Raw genomic sequence first — 17419 nt, 5'->3', positions numbered from 1 at the left:
ATTTTGAAATTGAAACAAATTATTTTTAATTAAAATTTAATTTTTTTAATTAAAATTTAATTTTTTTTAAATTGAAATTTTAAATTTTTTTAAATTGAAATTTAGTATTTTTTTTTCGAAAACTATCGGCTTCGAAAGCTGTTTTTCAATAGAACATCGAAATTTAAGTTTTGGAATTTTAATTTTTTGTATATTTTTTGACTGAAATTTGGACCTGTTTAAAAAGGTTTTTTAAATGGAGTTTTTTTTTTGCAACAAATTCATTTTTTATTATTATAATTTTATGTTAAATATATATTTATTGCTGCTTCAGCTGGTGTATGCAATTTGAAACCAGTTTTGTAAATTTATTATTATTATTTATGTCTTTGTGAAAGCCATTTTTTTGTTTGAAATTTGAATTTCTATTTTGAAATTTTTGTTTTGAAACTGTAATTTTGTTTTTGAAATTTGAATTTTTTTTTGTTAGAGTAGTTTTTCTAAAAACTTTAAAAATTGATTTGGAATTCTGGAATGGCGCCTAACCATTCAACCTTACTTTATGGTTTCAAATAATTCATAAAAAAATATTAAATCATCATTAAATTCCGCTTTTTCTCTTTATATACGTATTTGTAGTAATAATTCCTTCATTGAATTGCTTTCCCAGCAAATCCTTAGAATTTTTCGTTAGCATACTTTTAGGCTTTATACAGTTTGTGCAACGGCATCTGTTGCCATATTTTCATAAAATACTATTAAGCCTAAATAAATTGTAGTTCTGATTGTTTTAAGTAATTGATATTGCTATTATATCAAACTAAGCCACGGGGCGTATGAGTAACTACATTTAATTGTTTCCAATATACGAATGATATGTAATAAAACTGGCAGTTAAGCCGATTATGAAAGAAATATTGAACGAACGCGAATGTATGTAGTTGGTAAAATGCGATTACGAATTTAAAATATTTTTATGCTTTTAAGGAAAAAATATATAAATTAAAAAAAAAAATTAAAAAAAAATGTATATAAAAATTAAAAAAAAAAATTTGGAATCAAAAATATTTATTTTAACACTTTTAAAATTTTAGGGGGAAAAAATGTAAAAAATAAAAAAGGGTATACAAACAAATAAAAAAACTAAAAATTTTTCTTTCAAAACTTTTAAACGAAATTTTTTGATGCTATTGGAATTGACTGCATTTATATGGGAGGCAATACAGCTTTGAAATATTTTTTTATACAGCTTTTACACTACAAGCATATGCTTTCTGCTTTCGTCTTATCATATGATATAATTTTCCGTATACCAAAAAAATGTACATTAATTTTGAAATATATAAAATAATTTTTGGCGACATTCTAGAGAATTGAAGTTAAATATTTTTATAAATTATAATTTTTATATAACTAAGCCTCGAAATGTAGGCAATACTTTCAACATGATTTCGAAAATATCCTAAAAGTCATCCTATACCATACCTTTTTAACGTTTTTTCTTGCATCTCTTTCTTCTCAATACAATTTATTGAATAAATCCGAAAAATTATTATATTAGTTAAAGAGTTCAACTATTTATTTTCTTTTACCCTGAATTGGTTCGAATTTTGTAGCAATGCTGCATCTTCTAAAATGTCATCATTGCATTTCAAAGATTTCGGCTTTGACGTCACTTGAAACTTCTGCTCAGTTTTCACTTTGCCAGCCAAAAATTTATGTGGCAAATATTGTTTGATAAAATATTTGCGCTCATTAGAAAATACATTGGTGCAATAAACTGTAAAGAAAATATCCCTGAAAAATGAGAAAAACAAACAAATGAAAATGAACCAAATTTAGGGCGATAAACAGAAAGAAAACTATTTGGCTGCAAGACGAAGCAGAAACATCACTTCAAATACTAAGAGTAAATAGCAGCAGTTACGTCATGATAACACGAATGACGACTGCCGGCAGGACAACAAAACTTAATAAAACAACAACAATAGAAAATATTTAAGGCAAGCTTAAGAACTATTTGTCCGCGCTTTCAACGAGCACGCGTGCTACGAAAACAAATTGTCTCCAGCCATTATTTGGGCGCCTTTTAAGGCATTCGTCTATGGCCAGTTATTGCTTTATTCTACACATTACATATATATTCTATATATATTTATTCTATACATTATGTATACCAGCCCTCAAACCACTGCTCTGGCGCTTTTTGAAATTTTGCTTTAAAATTACTGAAGTATACTTTGAGGCGCCACGGCTTGCAACATTTGCCAATTGGCAAGAGCGCAACCAGCACACACCAAAAAATGTGCTGCGGTTGCACTCCTTTCAACGAAAATGTGCAAGAAACCAGCCGCGAACTTCGCTACACTTACAACAACAACACGCTTGTTTTTGTTACCCAGCATTGGCATAGCAGGCGCCGCACATTGGGATATCTGTGGCCAAAATTCAAAAATTTCATGTTGTCTGATTTGATTTCACAGTTTGTTACCAACTATCTATACATTATTTTCCCAAAGTATTAGGATTCTATCTGCATTAGTTTTTTGTCCAGAAATACCCAAAGTTGGTGAATGTAGAGAACATCAAAATTAGCAAAAAATTTACTCAAAAGTCAAATCATTGATACAATAAAACAACTATTAAAATTCAACTTTGTTATTATTTTTCATTTATAATATGTATCAAGGAAAAAATTTGTATCAAAATCCATTGAAAAAAATAATGAATGAAAAATTTTGTGGAACAACATAATTTGGACGTCAAAATTTCAATGTTCTTCAAATTCAAAGTGGTGCATCTTTTTAGCGCTGTCTACCGCTGTCGACATACATATACCGAATTAAAGCCTGAAGTCTCAGCTAAACGATAAAAAAAATCAGCTGCCCCAAATTGCCCCCCTTGAAAAAACCAATGTCAGAATGTCACGAAGATGTAAAAAAGTTGCTAAAAGAGACTTGATAAAAGAGAATTTAGTTGTATGGGAGGTGGGCGTAAAAGTGGGCGGATATTATTGAAATTTAACACCAACATATATAATGTCATAAAAATGCTATGTATCAAAAATCAGTGCTGTAGGTCAAAAATTAAGTTTCACCTTATATGGGAGGTGGGCGTAAAATAAAATTTAAAAAAAATTTTTTTTTCATTTTTTTCTTGATTGGAATCCAAAACAATGATGTACCAAATGTCATTGTCCTGCGACAACTCCTTATATTTTTAGTCGCAGTATGCACTAGCAGAAACCTATGTGCGCCGCCACAAATCAGGCTGAAATGTATAATTTGCCATTTGATGGCGTTGACGTGGCGGACTCGGCGTTTTCTTGCATAAAACCGTTAGAGAAACGAGTATCTCTAATTAATTTGGAAAATATTTTAGTGGCAAATATAATCCATTCTCATTTTGTTGTTTTACAACGCGTAAATAGACAATTGTCAATAATAATAAATTAATAAGGCAATTATGTCATTTATTATTAATGAAATTTGCATTGCAACTTCTCTTTGTACTTATACATACAAGTATGTGTGTGTGCGTATAAGTGTGCTTTGTATTAGCCTAATTTGTGTCAGCGCTTTGTTTAGCTTCGACTTTTCTATGCGCTCATTGATACATTTTGATTGCGATTTTGTAATTTTACGACAAACAATTCAAATTAAACTATTTTCAATTTTCCTATTTATTAGTGGTATTTTAATTAATTACTACAACGGAATTTGTGAATATAATTTATAATTAGCCGCAGTCAGTCAGTTATGCAATTTGGCTAATTCATTATGTAAATAAAGCAATGGACGCATTTAATTTAATGTTTCGGGGAAAAGAATATGGATTAGCTGTTTTGGCAGCAGCTGGCCGGTCTGATGGTTTGTTGCATTTCAACGTCAAATTGACTTTTCGGTAGTAATAATTTTCCACCTTAAAAACTACCAATATGAAAAAAAAACAAGAAAAAACGTTAACTTCGGTTGCACCGAAGCTAAATACCCTTCACAGGTGAATTTCTGTTAGTAACTACATATCTGTTCAGTTTGTATGGCAGCTATATGCTATAGTAATTCTATCTGAACAATTTCTTCGGAAATTACATTGTTGCCTTAAAAAATAATCTATACCAAATTTCGTGAATATATCTTGTCAAATGTGAAAGTTTTCCATACAAGCCCTTGACTCCGATCGCTCAGTTTGTATGGTAGCTATATGCTATAGTTAACCGATCTGAACAATTTCTTCGGAGATTACATTGTTGCTCTAGAAAATAATCTATACCAAATTTGGTGAAGATACATTGTCAAATGTCAAAGTTTTCCATACAATAACCGCCGATATCGGCCGTTCCGACAAATGAGCAGCTTCTTGAAGAGAAAATGACGTTTGCAAAATTTCAAAACGATATCTTAAAAACTGAGGGACTAGTTCGTATATATACAGACAGACAGACGGACGGACGGACAGACAGACGGACATGGCTAAATCGACTCAGCTCAACATACTGATCATTTATATATATACTTTATAGGGTCTCCGACGCTTCCTTCTGGGTGTTACAAACATCGTGACAAACTTAATATACCCTGTTCAGGGTATAAATATTGGTGACATTTTTTAAAGAAGCCTGCATAATACATATATCTGATTTTTTGAAAGTGACTATGATTTACTATGAGTTTTTTTTGACTATGGCTAAAAGTTATTTTAATATAGAAAAGTCATTCGAAGCATGACGAGTTACATAGGTGTGTGACTTTGATAAGTCAGTTTGATAATGATCCTAAATGTAGGCAACAAGTTAGTTATAATAGCAACTATTTAATATTTTTTAAATTATGAAGTTCTAAACCTTAGATATTTGTGTTAAAGAGGAAAGAAATGGCACAATCTTACATATCTCTCTTTGAAGGCTTAAAAAATTCAAATCCGAATATCATTCGAATAGCGGAATGTCTTTTTAATATTTTGGAAACTAAAATGCTCTAAAATTTTAAAAATATATTAACACCATTGTTATTTAAAATCCGAAAGTCTGTTAAAATCAATATATAACAGCAGCTTCTATTTAGTAATATTCAGACTGGTAAGTTTCCCCTATATATTTTTTAAATTAAGAAATTCTAAATTAGGCACTTTAAAGAAATAAATAAATTATGTGGGTAAGAAGAGACATTTAAAGCATATCGAATTAGATAAGATAGATAAATAAATGAGGATTGCACGGTGGTCTATTGTGCCCTAATGTCGACTTAGGTGTGTGACTTTGATGTGTCGGTTTGGTAATGATCCTAAATGTAGGCAACAAGTCAGTTATAATGCTAATTTTTTAATATTTTGGAGCTTATGAAGTCTAAAATATTTTCTCATACAAAAAAATTTGAAACTTTGCTTAAGATGTCTTAGATTTTTGATTACTTTTACAAGAAGCAATCACTACATTGGGTTAGTAAACAGTATAGGTTATTTTCCAATCTTGCCACAAAGCGAGGATATTTGTCAAATGGTAAAAAATCCGTCGAAAAGTCAGAATAAAAATTTAAAAATCCTTACGATCGTAGATGAACATCTCCAAGCTAAATGTATCTGCTCGATTAAGGGTAGAATAAGTTCGCTAGCGCTCTTTAATTTGCAACCAAATATTTTTTATGCAAATCTACGGATATTTCGAGCATCGAAAGCCAATTCCAACTCATAAATAAACAAAAACATTTTTACCGCTGTATATATAACAACTCGGCTATAATCGCGTAAGCGATGTCTACGGCAATTAAGAAGAAGATATTTAATAATTATATTATAAGACAATAATTAGTGAAGCATTAAGAATATTTCTCTGAATTTGATCCACTCAGCTCATCTACCAAACAAGGTAAAAAAACAAAACAAAAAATTACAAATTGTACATATGGCTTACTTATTTATTTACAATTTAATACAACAAAAAAGTAATATGGAAATTTCGATTTGCAGAAGAGAGAAAGAGTGAGCGAAATTTTCCTCAATATTTTTTAGCGAATCAAATAAATATTAAATAATATAAATTAAGTTTTTATAATTTTTTTTTAATACATACATATCTTTCTAAATCAGTGCAAGCCTATTCCAAATTAGCCTAATTCTCGTGCAAAATAGAATTAAAAAAATCCTTGAAATTTATTTATGGAATTAATTCGTTATATTTCTGAATTATAAATTTGAAATATGCTTGCTAATAAACACTATTTATGCATAAATGCGTGCATTTTTGAAAAAAGACAAAATGAAAACTTTGCAAAAACAAATCGAGTTATTATGTAGGTCAGTTCGTTGCACAACAAAAAGCAACAGAAGAAAAACGCAGTGTTGACGTCAGCACTATGTGTGCGTATTCTAGCAAAGATTACTTTGCAACTGGTTACAAATTACTTCACAACCGGTTATAAATTGCTATACAACTAGTTATCAAATGGTTATCAAACAGTTATAAATTACTTCACAACTAGTTACTAGCACGAATCGCATCCACTACCGGTCAATTGGCTGATTTTACAACGAATTGCCAATGGTCAATTTTCGGTCAGAAATAAATCAGTCACATACTATTATAGTTCAAAACAAAATATATTACTTAGCAGTTTGTTTTTTATATACTCGAAAATAATTTTACTTTAAAATTCTGTATATTTTTAAACTCTAAGCAAGGTATTTAAGTATGCCACTTTGAAGATTATATAATATAAAATATATACATATAATATATGTATTAATGACTAGCAGGACGAGCTCAGTCGATTTTGCTATGGCTGTATATAGTACGTGAATTAGTCCCTCAGATTTTGGGATATCGATCTGCAATTCTGTATATGTCCTTTTCTCCATAAGAAGCTGGTTATTTGACGGAACCAGTGATATCGAACCACTATAGCATATAGCTGTCATACAAATTCAATGATAAAAATCCAGTTTTTGTATGGAAAACTTCTGTGTTTTGTGAGATATATGTACGAAATTTGTTAAGAATTATTTTTGAAGCCAACGGCACAATCTCTGAAGAAATTGTTCAGATCAGACCACTATAGCATATAGCTGTCATACAAATTCAATGATAAAAATCCAGTTTTTGTATGGAATCTTTTGTTTTTGTGAAGGATGTAACTGAAGTTAAAATTTTTTCTTGTTCTTTTTCTCGAAATTTTCATTGAAAAAATAACGCTGCATCGAAGTTGACTAACCTCACTTTTTTCGAGAACATTCCGGTAAATTGATATGCATCTAATAATTTTCGGACTAGTTTAAGTATAGTTAATTTAATTATAGTTGTAAACTGCCGCTTTTGCTAGATATATGTTTCTGCAGGGTATTTCTTCACATAAATAAAGATGTACATAATATATACAACACAATTGCTTTTATACATGTATTGCGCTTGAATAGGGGAGGTGAACGGGTCATGAATATCCTATTGCAATTTTAAAGCAATATGGTCTTGACATGCTCACAGCGCGACTAATATGTGCTATCTGTATGTATAGCTATGTATGTGAGAGCACTTTCTGGACTTACAAATAATAAGATGAATATATGTATATATAAGTGCATAAATGTATGTATGTATACCCATAAGTGAGAAAGCATACAAATACTCATACTGAACGCTGAAAGCGCTTTATATAACTTTTTACAATTTTCTTAAATATATATATATTTTTTATTTTTTTTCCTTGCGATAATTACTTAATTTCCAACGTAATAATAGTCTGCAGCATTTAATAGAAAAGTCACAAAAATAACAACAGAATAACTAGCCAGCGTCTACTAAACATATCATCAAACATATTGCGCTGTTAGTGCGGAAAAAAATAAAAATAATTAAAAGAAATTCAAAAAAAAAAAATTAAAAAAAAAAAATTTAAAACAAAAAAATTAATATAACTTAAAAATAAATAATTAAAAAAAAATTATATAAGTTAAAAACAAAAAGTTAAAAAAATTTAAAAAAATTAAAACTAATTAAAGCAAAATTAAGGTATGTAAAATAGACTAAACGAAATTACAAAAAAAAACTGCAAATGCTTTCGCATGTGTGTCAATCAAAGGCAGTGCGCCAAATCGAATTACGCCACTGAAAAGTAAAAATCTGTAAATATATAGTATATAATAAATGCTACGCGATTGACATGTGGTGTGCGCGTGTGTGTGCAGCAGATCGCAAAAAATGATAATTAAATGAATTAAAATTTATGAAAACATCAAACGCACAGTAATCTCATTAGCGTCGTGCGCGGCCACCGGCATAAAAACCACGCAAAATGTTTGGCTGCATCTACCAATTATGGGACTGGTGAGTAGCGAAGGGGGTGAGGGGGTGCTCTGCATGAGCTGGTTGATATAAAATTATAGTTTAAAATATTTTCGCAAATGAATTGAGTGCCGCCGACAAAGCGCTGAAATAATATTAATTTTCACAAATTGCACTTTTTATGTTGCACAGCGCTTACTCACACAGACACACATATACGTACTTGCAACAATATCTCTTTATGTGCATGTGTGTATGCGCTGATATGCATTTATGCACCTAAGGGCACTTAATTTAATTTCATGCTTGCTGTAGTTTGTGAGAGTCGGTCGCATGAGGGTCATTAGTGGCAGCTATTGAAAAATAAAACTAATTACACTATGCGACAAAGTATTTTATTCAGCTCCCGCTAAAAGCGTTATTCATTAAAAGTAAGAGATCAGATCAGGTTTGGTAAATGCTGTTAGTGAATTACGTGCTGATTTACATATATAAGAATTTAATTGGGTTTCAAATACATTGGTGCATTTTGAGAAAGGATTTGGGCTTGCATCCTTATAAAATTCTCCCTATAAATTCTCATTCAAGAACTGAAGGCATTGGACCAGCGTAAACATCGTGAATTTGTTGATCGTGAATTTTTTGATTTTGTCTTGGAAAAACTTAAAAATGATATAAATTTTTTTAAGAAAATCATCTTCTCCGATGTCTATCGATTCTGGTGCGCAGAAAATCCACAAATTATACATGCTCGAGTTCAACTATACTTTGCCTTGGAACAACTTAACTTTTACGCATTTTTTTCAAAATTGTCCTTTCAAATTCTGTTCACAAGATTTTTCGCGTAATACTTCACCGATCTTAATGAAATTGTACACAGGTCTTCAAGTTATAATTTACAAGATATTGTACCAAAGATTTTTTTTTTTTCAATTCAATATCAATTTGCACGAAAATTATATTTTTGTTTGCAACAAAATATCAATTTTTTTTGTAAAAATATATGCCAAGAATACAATTTGCCTTTTTTGTATTTTTCCTTCATTCAATACCTAGTTTACGGTCTTAATTAATTCACGATTTTTTTCTGGCGTCAGCTGATCCTGTAAGTACTGCTGTGAACATCGAGATACCTTTTTTTGGTTGAACTGCCGAAAATGACGTGACAATGATCGAGTTTGGAATATTTTTCTTTGAAAATTTCACAAAATATTTGTAAAATATGTAATTTGGAGTAAAAAAGAAATTAGAAAAAAATATTTCATTATTTTTAAGGAGAAAGAGTTATTGAAAGTAGGCCGTTTTTTGCTCGAGGAAACACTTATAACGCTTTTAAAGGTCTCCAATTGCTCAAAGTATGGAAAGAAACTACCATATATCGAATATGGAAGGCGCTTTCGAAGGATTTCATATCGCCCTTTTTTAAAGAGAAACCTATTTCTGTTGTAGCGTCAAACAAAAATGAAAATAGTTTTGAGAAATGCTGATTAATTTCATTATTGTGTCCATACCTCTTACTCGGGCCCGACAGTGGATAACCTCTTAATAACCTTTCTGTTTAATTGTAATATTGCTATATACACCACTGCTTGATATTTGCCTGAACTTCTATCTTTTTTTTCTAGAATTATTTTTTAGCTTTTATCCTACAAATAGACAGTTTTAATTTGCGTTCGAATAACTGATGGATTCTATGACAACCTTTTTCATAACGTAAAGTCAATTGGAGGTTTTTCTATATCTATCAAGACTCAATGTAATACCATTATCATACACTTTTTTTGCATTAGTTGATTGAAATGTTATCCCGAACCTTTTTAACTGGAGGTCCATGAATATCAGAGAGCGCCAGGGTTATCAATAATATACCTAAGATTAATTTTTTTTTTTTTTCTAAAGTTTTAGGGACATTCTCCTGATACTGCATCTGCGTTCGTGAACCAATACTATTTACAATCGGCTGCCTAACCATTGTACTTTGTAGACTTAAAGAAATTTATCTACTATTATTTTTTCTCTAATTTTCTACCGGTGGATTCTCTTCTTTTTATTCGGCTTAGTACTAGTACAATAGTGTACGAATTTAGGAAGCCGTGAAACATGAATGAGAGTTTTGATACTGCAAATTTCCATAGCCATAGAAAAAACAGTAGAAGATATGAAGCTTTAGTTTGCAGTAAATGTTATAAAATAAAGATTTGGAAAATTTTATAACTTCATACGTGCAAAAGCAACTCTGCCGTAGCTTTCCTAAATACATTATAAATTTAAAATTGTTTATTGGGTTGGTATTTGCTTTCGCTTTTAATTGCGAGCCACGGGGGGTTGGGTTTGAAGCATCAATTAAAAGTAATTAAGTTAATACAAGCAACGGCATGCACTCGAAGCAGAAAATTAAAAAAAAATGATTTTTCAACTGCAACCCTTTGTAAATAATTGATAACCTTGCAGCAGCTGTAACGCGCAGGAGAATCAGAAACGCAATGAAACTGTAATAATTGAATGCATCATTAAAATGCAAATAAAACGAGTTTCCAAGTGACGCGCGCAAACAACGCTGACGTCAAAGAGCGACATTGCGATAAGTTACCCCTTTTAACTACCCTTCACATTTTAAAACGCCTGCAGTTAGCAGCAATTATTACTTACCATATTGCTTGCTTGCATCACTAATATTCCCCTATTTCTGTTATTTTCTCTTGTTTTCGCAGGTTGGACGCCCCACCGCTCTTCAACGGCGCCACCATGGACGCGAAAAAGCTGCAACAACTGCAGCAAGCAAACGCGCAGAAGAAATTGCCACTCGCCTATCAAACAAACCTCGTCGACTATCGCGCCGCCACACACTCGCCCGTCTTTCAGCAACAACAACAGCAGGCCGCAATGAGCGCCTATCACAGCGTCGGCGGCAGCGGCTATCAGCAAAGTCCCACCGCCACCTCGTCGAGCGGTGGTCCGCTCACACCCATCGACATGCAACCGCAACCAAATAAAATGCTGCTCAAGCATATGGCCGGCAGTGGTGGCAACACCTCGAGCAGCTCACACAGCTCGCCGTATCATCAGTCGTCCTACAACAGTGGCGGCGAGCAGCTCTACCAGTCACCGACGGAACGTACCTATTTGACAGCGGCTGGACGCCTGCAGGCCACCTCGGCGCATAATCCTGCCACAGCGCTGCAACAACAGTACCAACAGCTGCAACAAGCCAAGCTGCAGGCACAATTGCAGACGCAGAGTGAGGCGGTGCAGCAGCAGCAACGCACATTCGCCATGCGGCAGGCCATGAATCCGCCGGTGCCGCAAGGACACTTTCATATGAGTCAGTCGTCGAGCATCATGTCGACGATGACTTTGCAACAACAGCAGCAACAGCAACAACAACAGCAGCAACTGCAGCAGAATGCAGCAGCGGCGGTGCATGGCCGTGCGCCACCCTCCACTTTGAATCTGAATAGTCAATATCAGCCAGCGGGCGGTGTTGGGCCATTGAAGGTCAATCAGAAGCAGGCACAGCAACAGCAGCAACATTACCACACACAAGATCAGCAGCAAATTTACGCACAACACCAGCAGCAACATCAATTACAATTGCAATTGCAGCATCAGCAACAGTTGCAACAGCAGCAGCAGCACGCACATCACCAACAGCAACAGCAGCGCTTGAAATCGGAACAACCGACACCGGGCAGTGAGCAGAGTCCCGTTTACATACAACAAAACCATCCCGGACATGTAGTCAATCAGGCCTGTCAGACACAGATATCGGCGGTTAAAGGCAGCGCTGTAGTACAAAAGACCACACCCAGCTCGGAGGATTCGTCAAGCAAGAGCCCTTCACACGCGCCATTAGACCGCAAGAAGAGCATCGGTTCGATGCAGGCGCTCAAATCGCCCATCACCAAGCGTCCACCTACGTCGCCGGTAACGCTCTCCGGTTGGCTCTACAAGCAGGGTTCGGACGGTTTGAAAGTGTGGCGCAAACGTTGGTTCGTGTTGGCCGAATATTGCCTCTACTATTACAAGGGACCCGAGGAGGAGAAACTGCTCGGCTCCATACTCTTGCCATCGTACAAAGTATCCGCCTGCCTGCCGGAGGACAAAATCTATCGCAAGTACGCCTTCAAGTGTGAACATCAGAACATGCGCACATATTGGTTAGCCGCCGAGACGGGCGAGTCAATGATGCAGTGGGTGCGCGCGCTCACCGCCGCCACAAATATGCAGGCGCCTAATAGTGGCGAATCCGATCAGCCGAGCGGTTCGTCTTCACTAAATCACAGCGGCGAGAACTCCGACTCTGGCATACACACGCTACAGTCGCAGCAGAGCAAGATGAGCCTCAATCAGGGGCAGGTAACGCCGGCCTCAGAGAACGCCAATGTGAATTCGGCGTCGAGTAGCAACAGCGGTGGCGCTGGTGGTGGTGCGCAGCCTTTGTACGCGAACGCGCCACCCAAACCTCGGCGGATCAACGATGGCGGCTACTCGTCGCCCAGTCCCGAACATTCGATTGACAACGAACGCAAACCACATCACCAACAACAGCAGCAACAACAGCAGGCAGGTCGTCATAGCGGTCTTATGTCACCGACATTGCAACAAATGCAACAACAACAGCAACAGCACTACCAACAACGTGGTGCCCAGCAACCGCAACAACATCATGCCATTTACGATACACGCACCGGTAATGTGTCGTCTGCACTGCGGCTGCAGCAAGCACAACAACAATTCTCTGTAGACCAATTGGAAGCACAATTGCAGCAGCAAATGGCTTTGTCGGCGGAAGATTACCCCAAATCGCCGCCACCGCCAGCCACACACTCCAATTACATGGAACTCGAGGAGCAGATGTTACGTCTGCAACAACAACAACAACAACAGCGTGGTGGTGAAGAGATTTACGGCGAACGCGATCTGTACATGCAAAAGCTGATACAACAACGTTATCCACCACATTTGGCGCTCTACCCGAACGCGGAACGTCGTACACCGGACGCATATGGCCGCTCGAAAAATCGCATATTCTCGGATTACGAAGATATTTACAATTTAACTCAAGCCGGTATGCCAACATCAGCGCAGGAGGCTCTGCTACAGGAGGCAGCCAGTTATCGCCGCCCACTGAGCCCGCCCAGTTACGATGGCAGCAAACATGTGCCAGCTATGCCGATGCGTTATACACCCAATCACATGGAGGTAAGTGGGAACACACATTTCTTAAGTATTACTACGTATAATTGAGTATGATGAGTAGTTTAGTTTGTGGCTGTCCCATTATTTTTTGATATAAAGTAGAGCTACATACAATAGATCGTTCCGAAGTCACTTTTAAATTGCCTGGTTAGTCTACTAATAAAATAGTACCCCGCAGTTATTGGCATTATAATATCTAACATATTAGGCGGTATAGTACATCGTATGGTCAAGCAGTAGAACAGAAATCGTAACATCGGTATATGGGAACTACTGCAAGGTATGAACCAATTTAAGCTATTTGTGGCATTTAACTAAATCATCGATAAAATTGTACGGTCATAATTTTCCTTAGATATCATGCAACAGGGCCGATAGCAACGGGAATTTTAAAATTTCTCGTGTTTCGAACTCTCGATTGTCAGCATTTTTTATGCCCTTGTGGTGGGATAAATCTTTTGCTGTATTCGTTGTTTGCGGCAGCCACAAGGGTTAGATGTGTTTTTATGAGCTTGACGATTTTCCTTTATGAAGATGAATGGATCTCTTAGAGCTCAGGCATGCTTGAATAAACCCAATACTGTAACCATGCCAATTTATTCCATATCTTAAAAGTTATTTCATATGCTAATCTCGTAAAATCCTCCATTTTATTGACAAAAAAATTGGAACAGTCATTTTTCACAAGCTTTCTTGAGGCGAATTTCTCACCAACAAAATCAATCGCCGAAGACAGAAACAGACGGCATTCACTTGGTGCCAAAGTCCGGTCTATAAAGTGAATGTGTAAAAATCTCCTCAAAAAGATTTCGGAGCTTCTGTACCGTCACTATATATGTGACCTATCTTGTCCATTTTGAGACAGCTCTTATTGGATAATGCTCTGTCGGTCCCACCAAACTCATAAGGAAACCTTCCTAACCATCATCCGATTGTCATCAATAGTACCTTCCGCCCAAGAAGTGTTTCGTATTAACTCGTGTGGCACCCATACATCAGACTTCTATTTGAAACAGCATTTATATGACGATCGGATTTGACGATTTGTTCGTCAATTGCTATTCCGGAATCGATGAAGCCGAAATTGCTCGTGACTGCCGGAAAGCGGCAATGTATGTAAAGCGTTTCAGTCCGCTAAGGAATACCATAAAATGAAATAGCTAATGAGATTGTCAAACATACGATCCGTCTGTTCGCGAACCAGTACAGGAAATACTTTTTTCTTCTTTCCACGAGCCAGGAGCGCAGTAAATACGGGAGTCTCAAAAAGCGATAAGCAATAAAATTTCCGAAAGGGCTGACAAACAGATCCAAGCGAGATGGAATGCCTTAAGGACAGGTAGGAACGTCAAGATCATGTGCAAGAGTTTCGAAGCAAAGCTTCTAACTCACAAAGTCTCGAAAGGACTGCAGGACGTTTGCTGGCCTAATAATAAGTCATAATGTACTGGCATCACATATGAGACTTATGGGCATAAGTAACGACGGCACCGGTAGAAAGTGCAGGCAGATGGGTAAGAGAGAGACGCAGAAATACCTTCCGTACTTCTGTCCCACATTATCTAGAACCTTCGTCTTAGATATCTAGAGGCTTCGAAGTTCAAGGGACTAGATGAAGTATTAGCTATTATTATTATACGGACGTCTTAAAGTTCGCTTAAAGTGTTGAATTAAACTAAACCTCCATTTGTCATTACCAAGGACCGCTAGGTTGCCGTATAAACTAACATATTAGGTATACCAGGGCTGGGTTATGTTTTGAAACGATTTTAAATTCCAGTTTGAAGGTTGTTGCAAGTTAGTACTCTTTTTGCGAGTTACATTATTTTATAAATCCGACAAGGTATTCTTATAATATTATCTTAGTTCACCTCTTCAATGAACTGTAACAAAAATGTTTGTGGTTTCAGTAGCTAAAAAGCTTCATTAAAACCATTTTCACCCATACACTTTTCGGTTTAGTTTGACGCTTGCATCCGTTTAACTGCAAAAAATTTAATTTCAACTTTATTTGGATTAAAGAAGCAACATAAATGCGCCACATACTGACCGTTATACATAGTCCGAGCAACAATAATACGAACAGCCTCAACTTCTGGTGTATGCAAAGAGGCTTTTTATGGATGTGTATGCGTCAGTATGTGGCAAATAGATGCACATGCAGATTCAGTTCGGCTAATGGTGCAGCATCAATGCAGCGAAGAATAGAACTAATCGGAGATGCATATGTACGCACACACTTGCTCCTACGATGAGAACAAAAGCAGCACAAACACACGCTGATATCCATGCATTCTAATCCACTGCACCATCTAGCCGCACTACAGCCGAGCTGCAACCAAAGTCTGTTGTGCGGTGACCTTTTCGCAAAAGGAAAACGAATTTATTCGGCAACTGTGTGCTCAAAAACCAAGAGCGGCAAGCAGTAAGAGGGCTATGAGTTGGTTATTTGAGCAGCTTGCACCGCCTGAGGGCGTAGCCTAATCATGCGTCTAATTTGGTATTTACGGGTCAGAAAACTGTGGTAGCCGCCAAAGCCGGCCAACTGGCTGGCAGAGAGTGTGCGGAGTATTGTGGCAAAAACTTTTCTTGCCATACTAGTTGCAACATGCACAGTTGTGGGCGGGCGGTGCATGTCCAAATAAAGCATGGAATGTATGTTACGATAGCACAGGTGCTTGGGTGCATGGCGAGTGTACGGAAGCAGGCAAGAACACAGGAAAGTGAGGCAGGGTGAATGTGAAATATTGTGAATGTTACAAAGTTGCAATCAAAAACGCCACATCAGTCAAAATACGTATACGTGCCACTCGTAGATGTTCTAGTTTTTCCACGTCTTTCGTCGCGCTTTGCTGCTGACTGCACGTGTATGTATGTATGTATGTATGTGTATTCGTTCTGTGGCATGACAAGTGGCCCAACCCATATCCTGCAGGCATTCTGACTTTAATGTGGCGCAGCAGTGACGTGCCGCGGCGTGGCAGGCCACCAATAAGAAGTTGTTGTGCTTGCAACGTTAAAAGCACGCGCTCACCTACTTACCTATGTACCGGCATTTGTTTAAGTATCTCTCTCACCCCCCTCAGTTAGTTGAGGTTGCTTTCTATTTGCTTGCAGTTGGGTCATATGTTGCATAAATGAAAGTCGAGCGTTGCTTGCAACCAAATCAACTCTGTATAGCACTATTTGTGGTGCAGCGGTAATGCTTTCTTATATTTGCGCAACTAAATATGAGTGGACTACATATAACGGGTGATCCAAGTAGAGGTACTTTTTTCAATAGCCTTTTCTTAGCAGATCACGCATGAGGCCTGCCAAGCTGTCACCTTGTTTTTGTTCGGTATTGTTTGTAATTTCATCATGAGAAGCCTTACGCCTGAACAACTTTTACTAATCGTTAATTTCTATTGCGAAAATTCACGGTCTGAAAAGAATGTGTTTCGAGCACTTCGCTCAACTTCTGATCAACATAATCAGCCTACTGACCGTACTATTTACAACGCATCACCCATTTTAAGTCCCAGCATTCATTATTAGTTAATATTCGACAGAATAGATCACGATCAGCACGCAGTGAAGAAAATATGTAATAGCAAACGTGGCTAAGAGTTTACTCGAAGACCGTGGAGAGTCGATTCGGTGCCGTTCGCAGCAACTAGGACTTATGAATGGAACGACTTTGCACATTTTTCGTCGAGATCTTTAATTGAAAGCGTACAAAATGCGGCTTGTGCAAGAACTGAAGCCGCCTGACCTTCTTAAGCGACATCACTTCGTTCTATGGTCTCTTGAATATTTCCAAGAAGATCCTACTTCCAGCACATCGCCTAAACAGTGGATTTATTGAGAAAACACTTCTGTGAACTGATAATTTCACATGTTGGGCCTGTCGATTGGTCCACATTCACACCATTAGACTTTTTCCTGTGGGGATATTTAAAGTTCTTGCTGACCATTTTGCTTTAATTC

General features: G+C 36.4%; 1 protein-coding gene across 11 annotated transcripts in view; it reads left to right on the top strand.

The window, feature by feature from the left end:
- Positions 1–7928: 7928 nt before the first annotated feature.
- LOC105226373 (uncharacterized) overlaps positions 7929–17419 on the top strand; it is a 60694-nt gene continuing 51203 nt past the window's right edge. For 10 of the 11 annotated variants that reach the window (XR_007421802.1, XM_049449183.1, XM_029550239.2 and 7 more), the window contains exons 1-2: positions 7930–8293; positions 10963–13453. Coding sequence is in view for 9 of the 11 variants with exons in the window: in XM_049449183.1 (XP_049305140.1) it covers positions 8262–8293; positions 10963–13453 (2523 nt within the window). In the remaining 2 variants the exon portion in view is untranslated. Of the gene's footprint in view, positions 8294–10962; positions 13454–17419 lie in introns of all 11 variants that reach the window. The other variant, XR_007421803.1, reaches the window with a different exon arrangement.

The sequence above is a fragment of the Bactrocera dorsalis genome, chromosome 2, assembly GCF_023373825.1.
Source record: "Bactrocera dorsalis isolate Fly_Bdor chromosome 2, ASM2337382v1, whole genome shotgun sequence".
In the NCBI taxonomy this organism is placed as follows: Eukaryota; Metazoa; Arthropoda; class Insecta; order Diptera; family Tephritidae; genus Bactrocera; species Bactrocera dorsalis.
The sequence above is the reverse complement of the archived record's forward strand: the minus strand, read 5'-3'. Positions and strand labels throughout refer to the sequence as shown.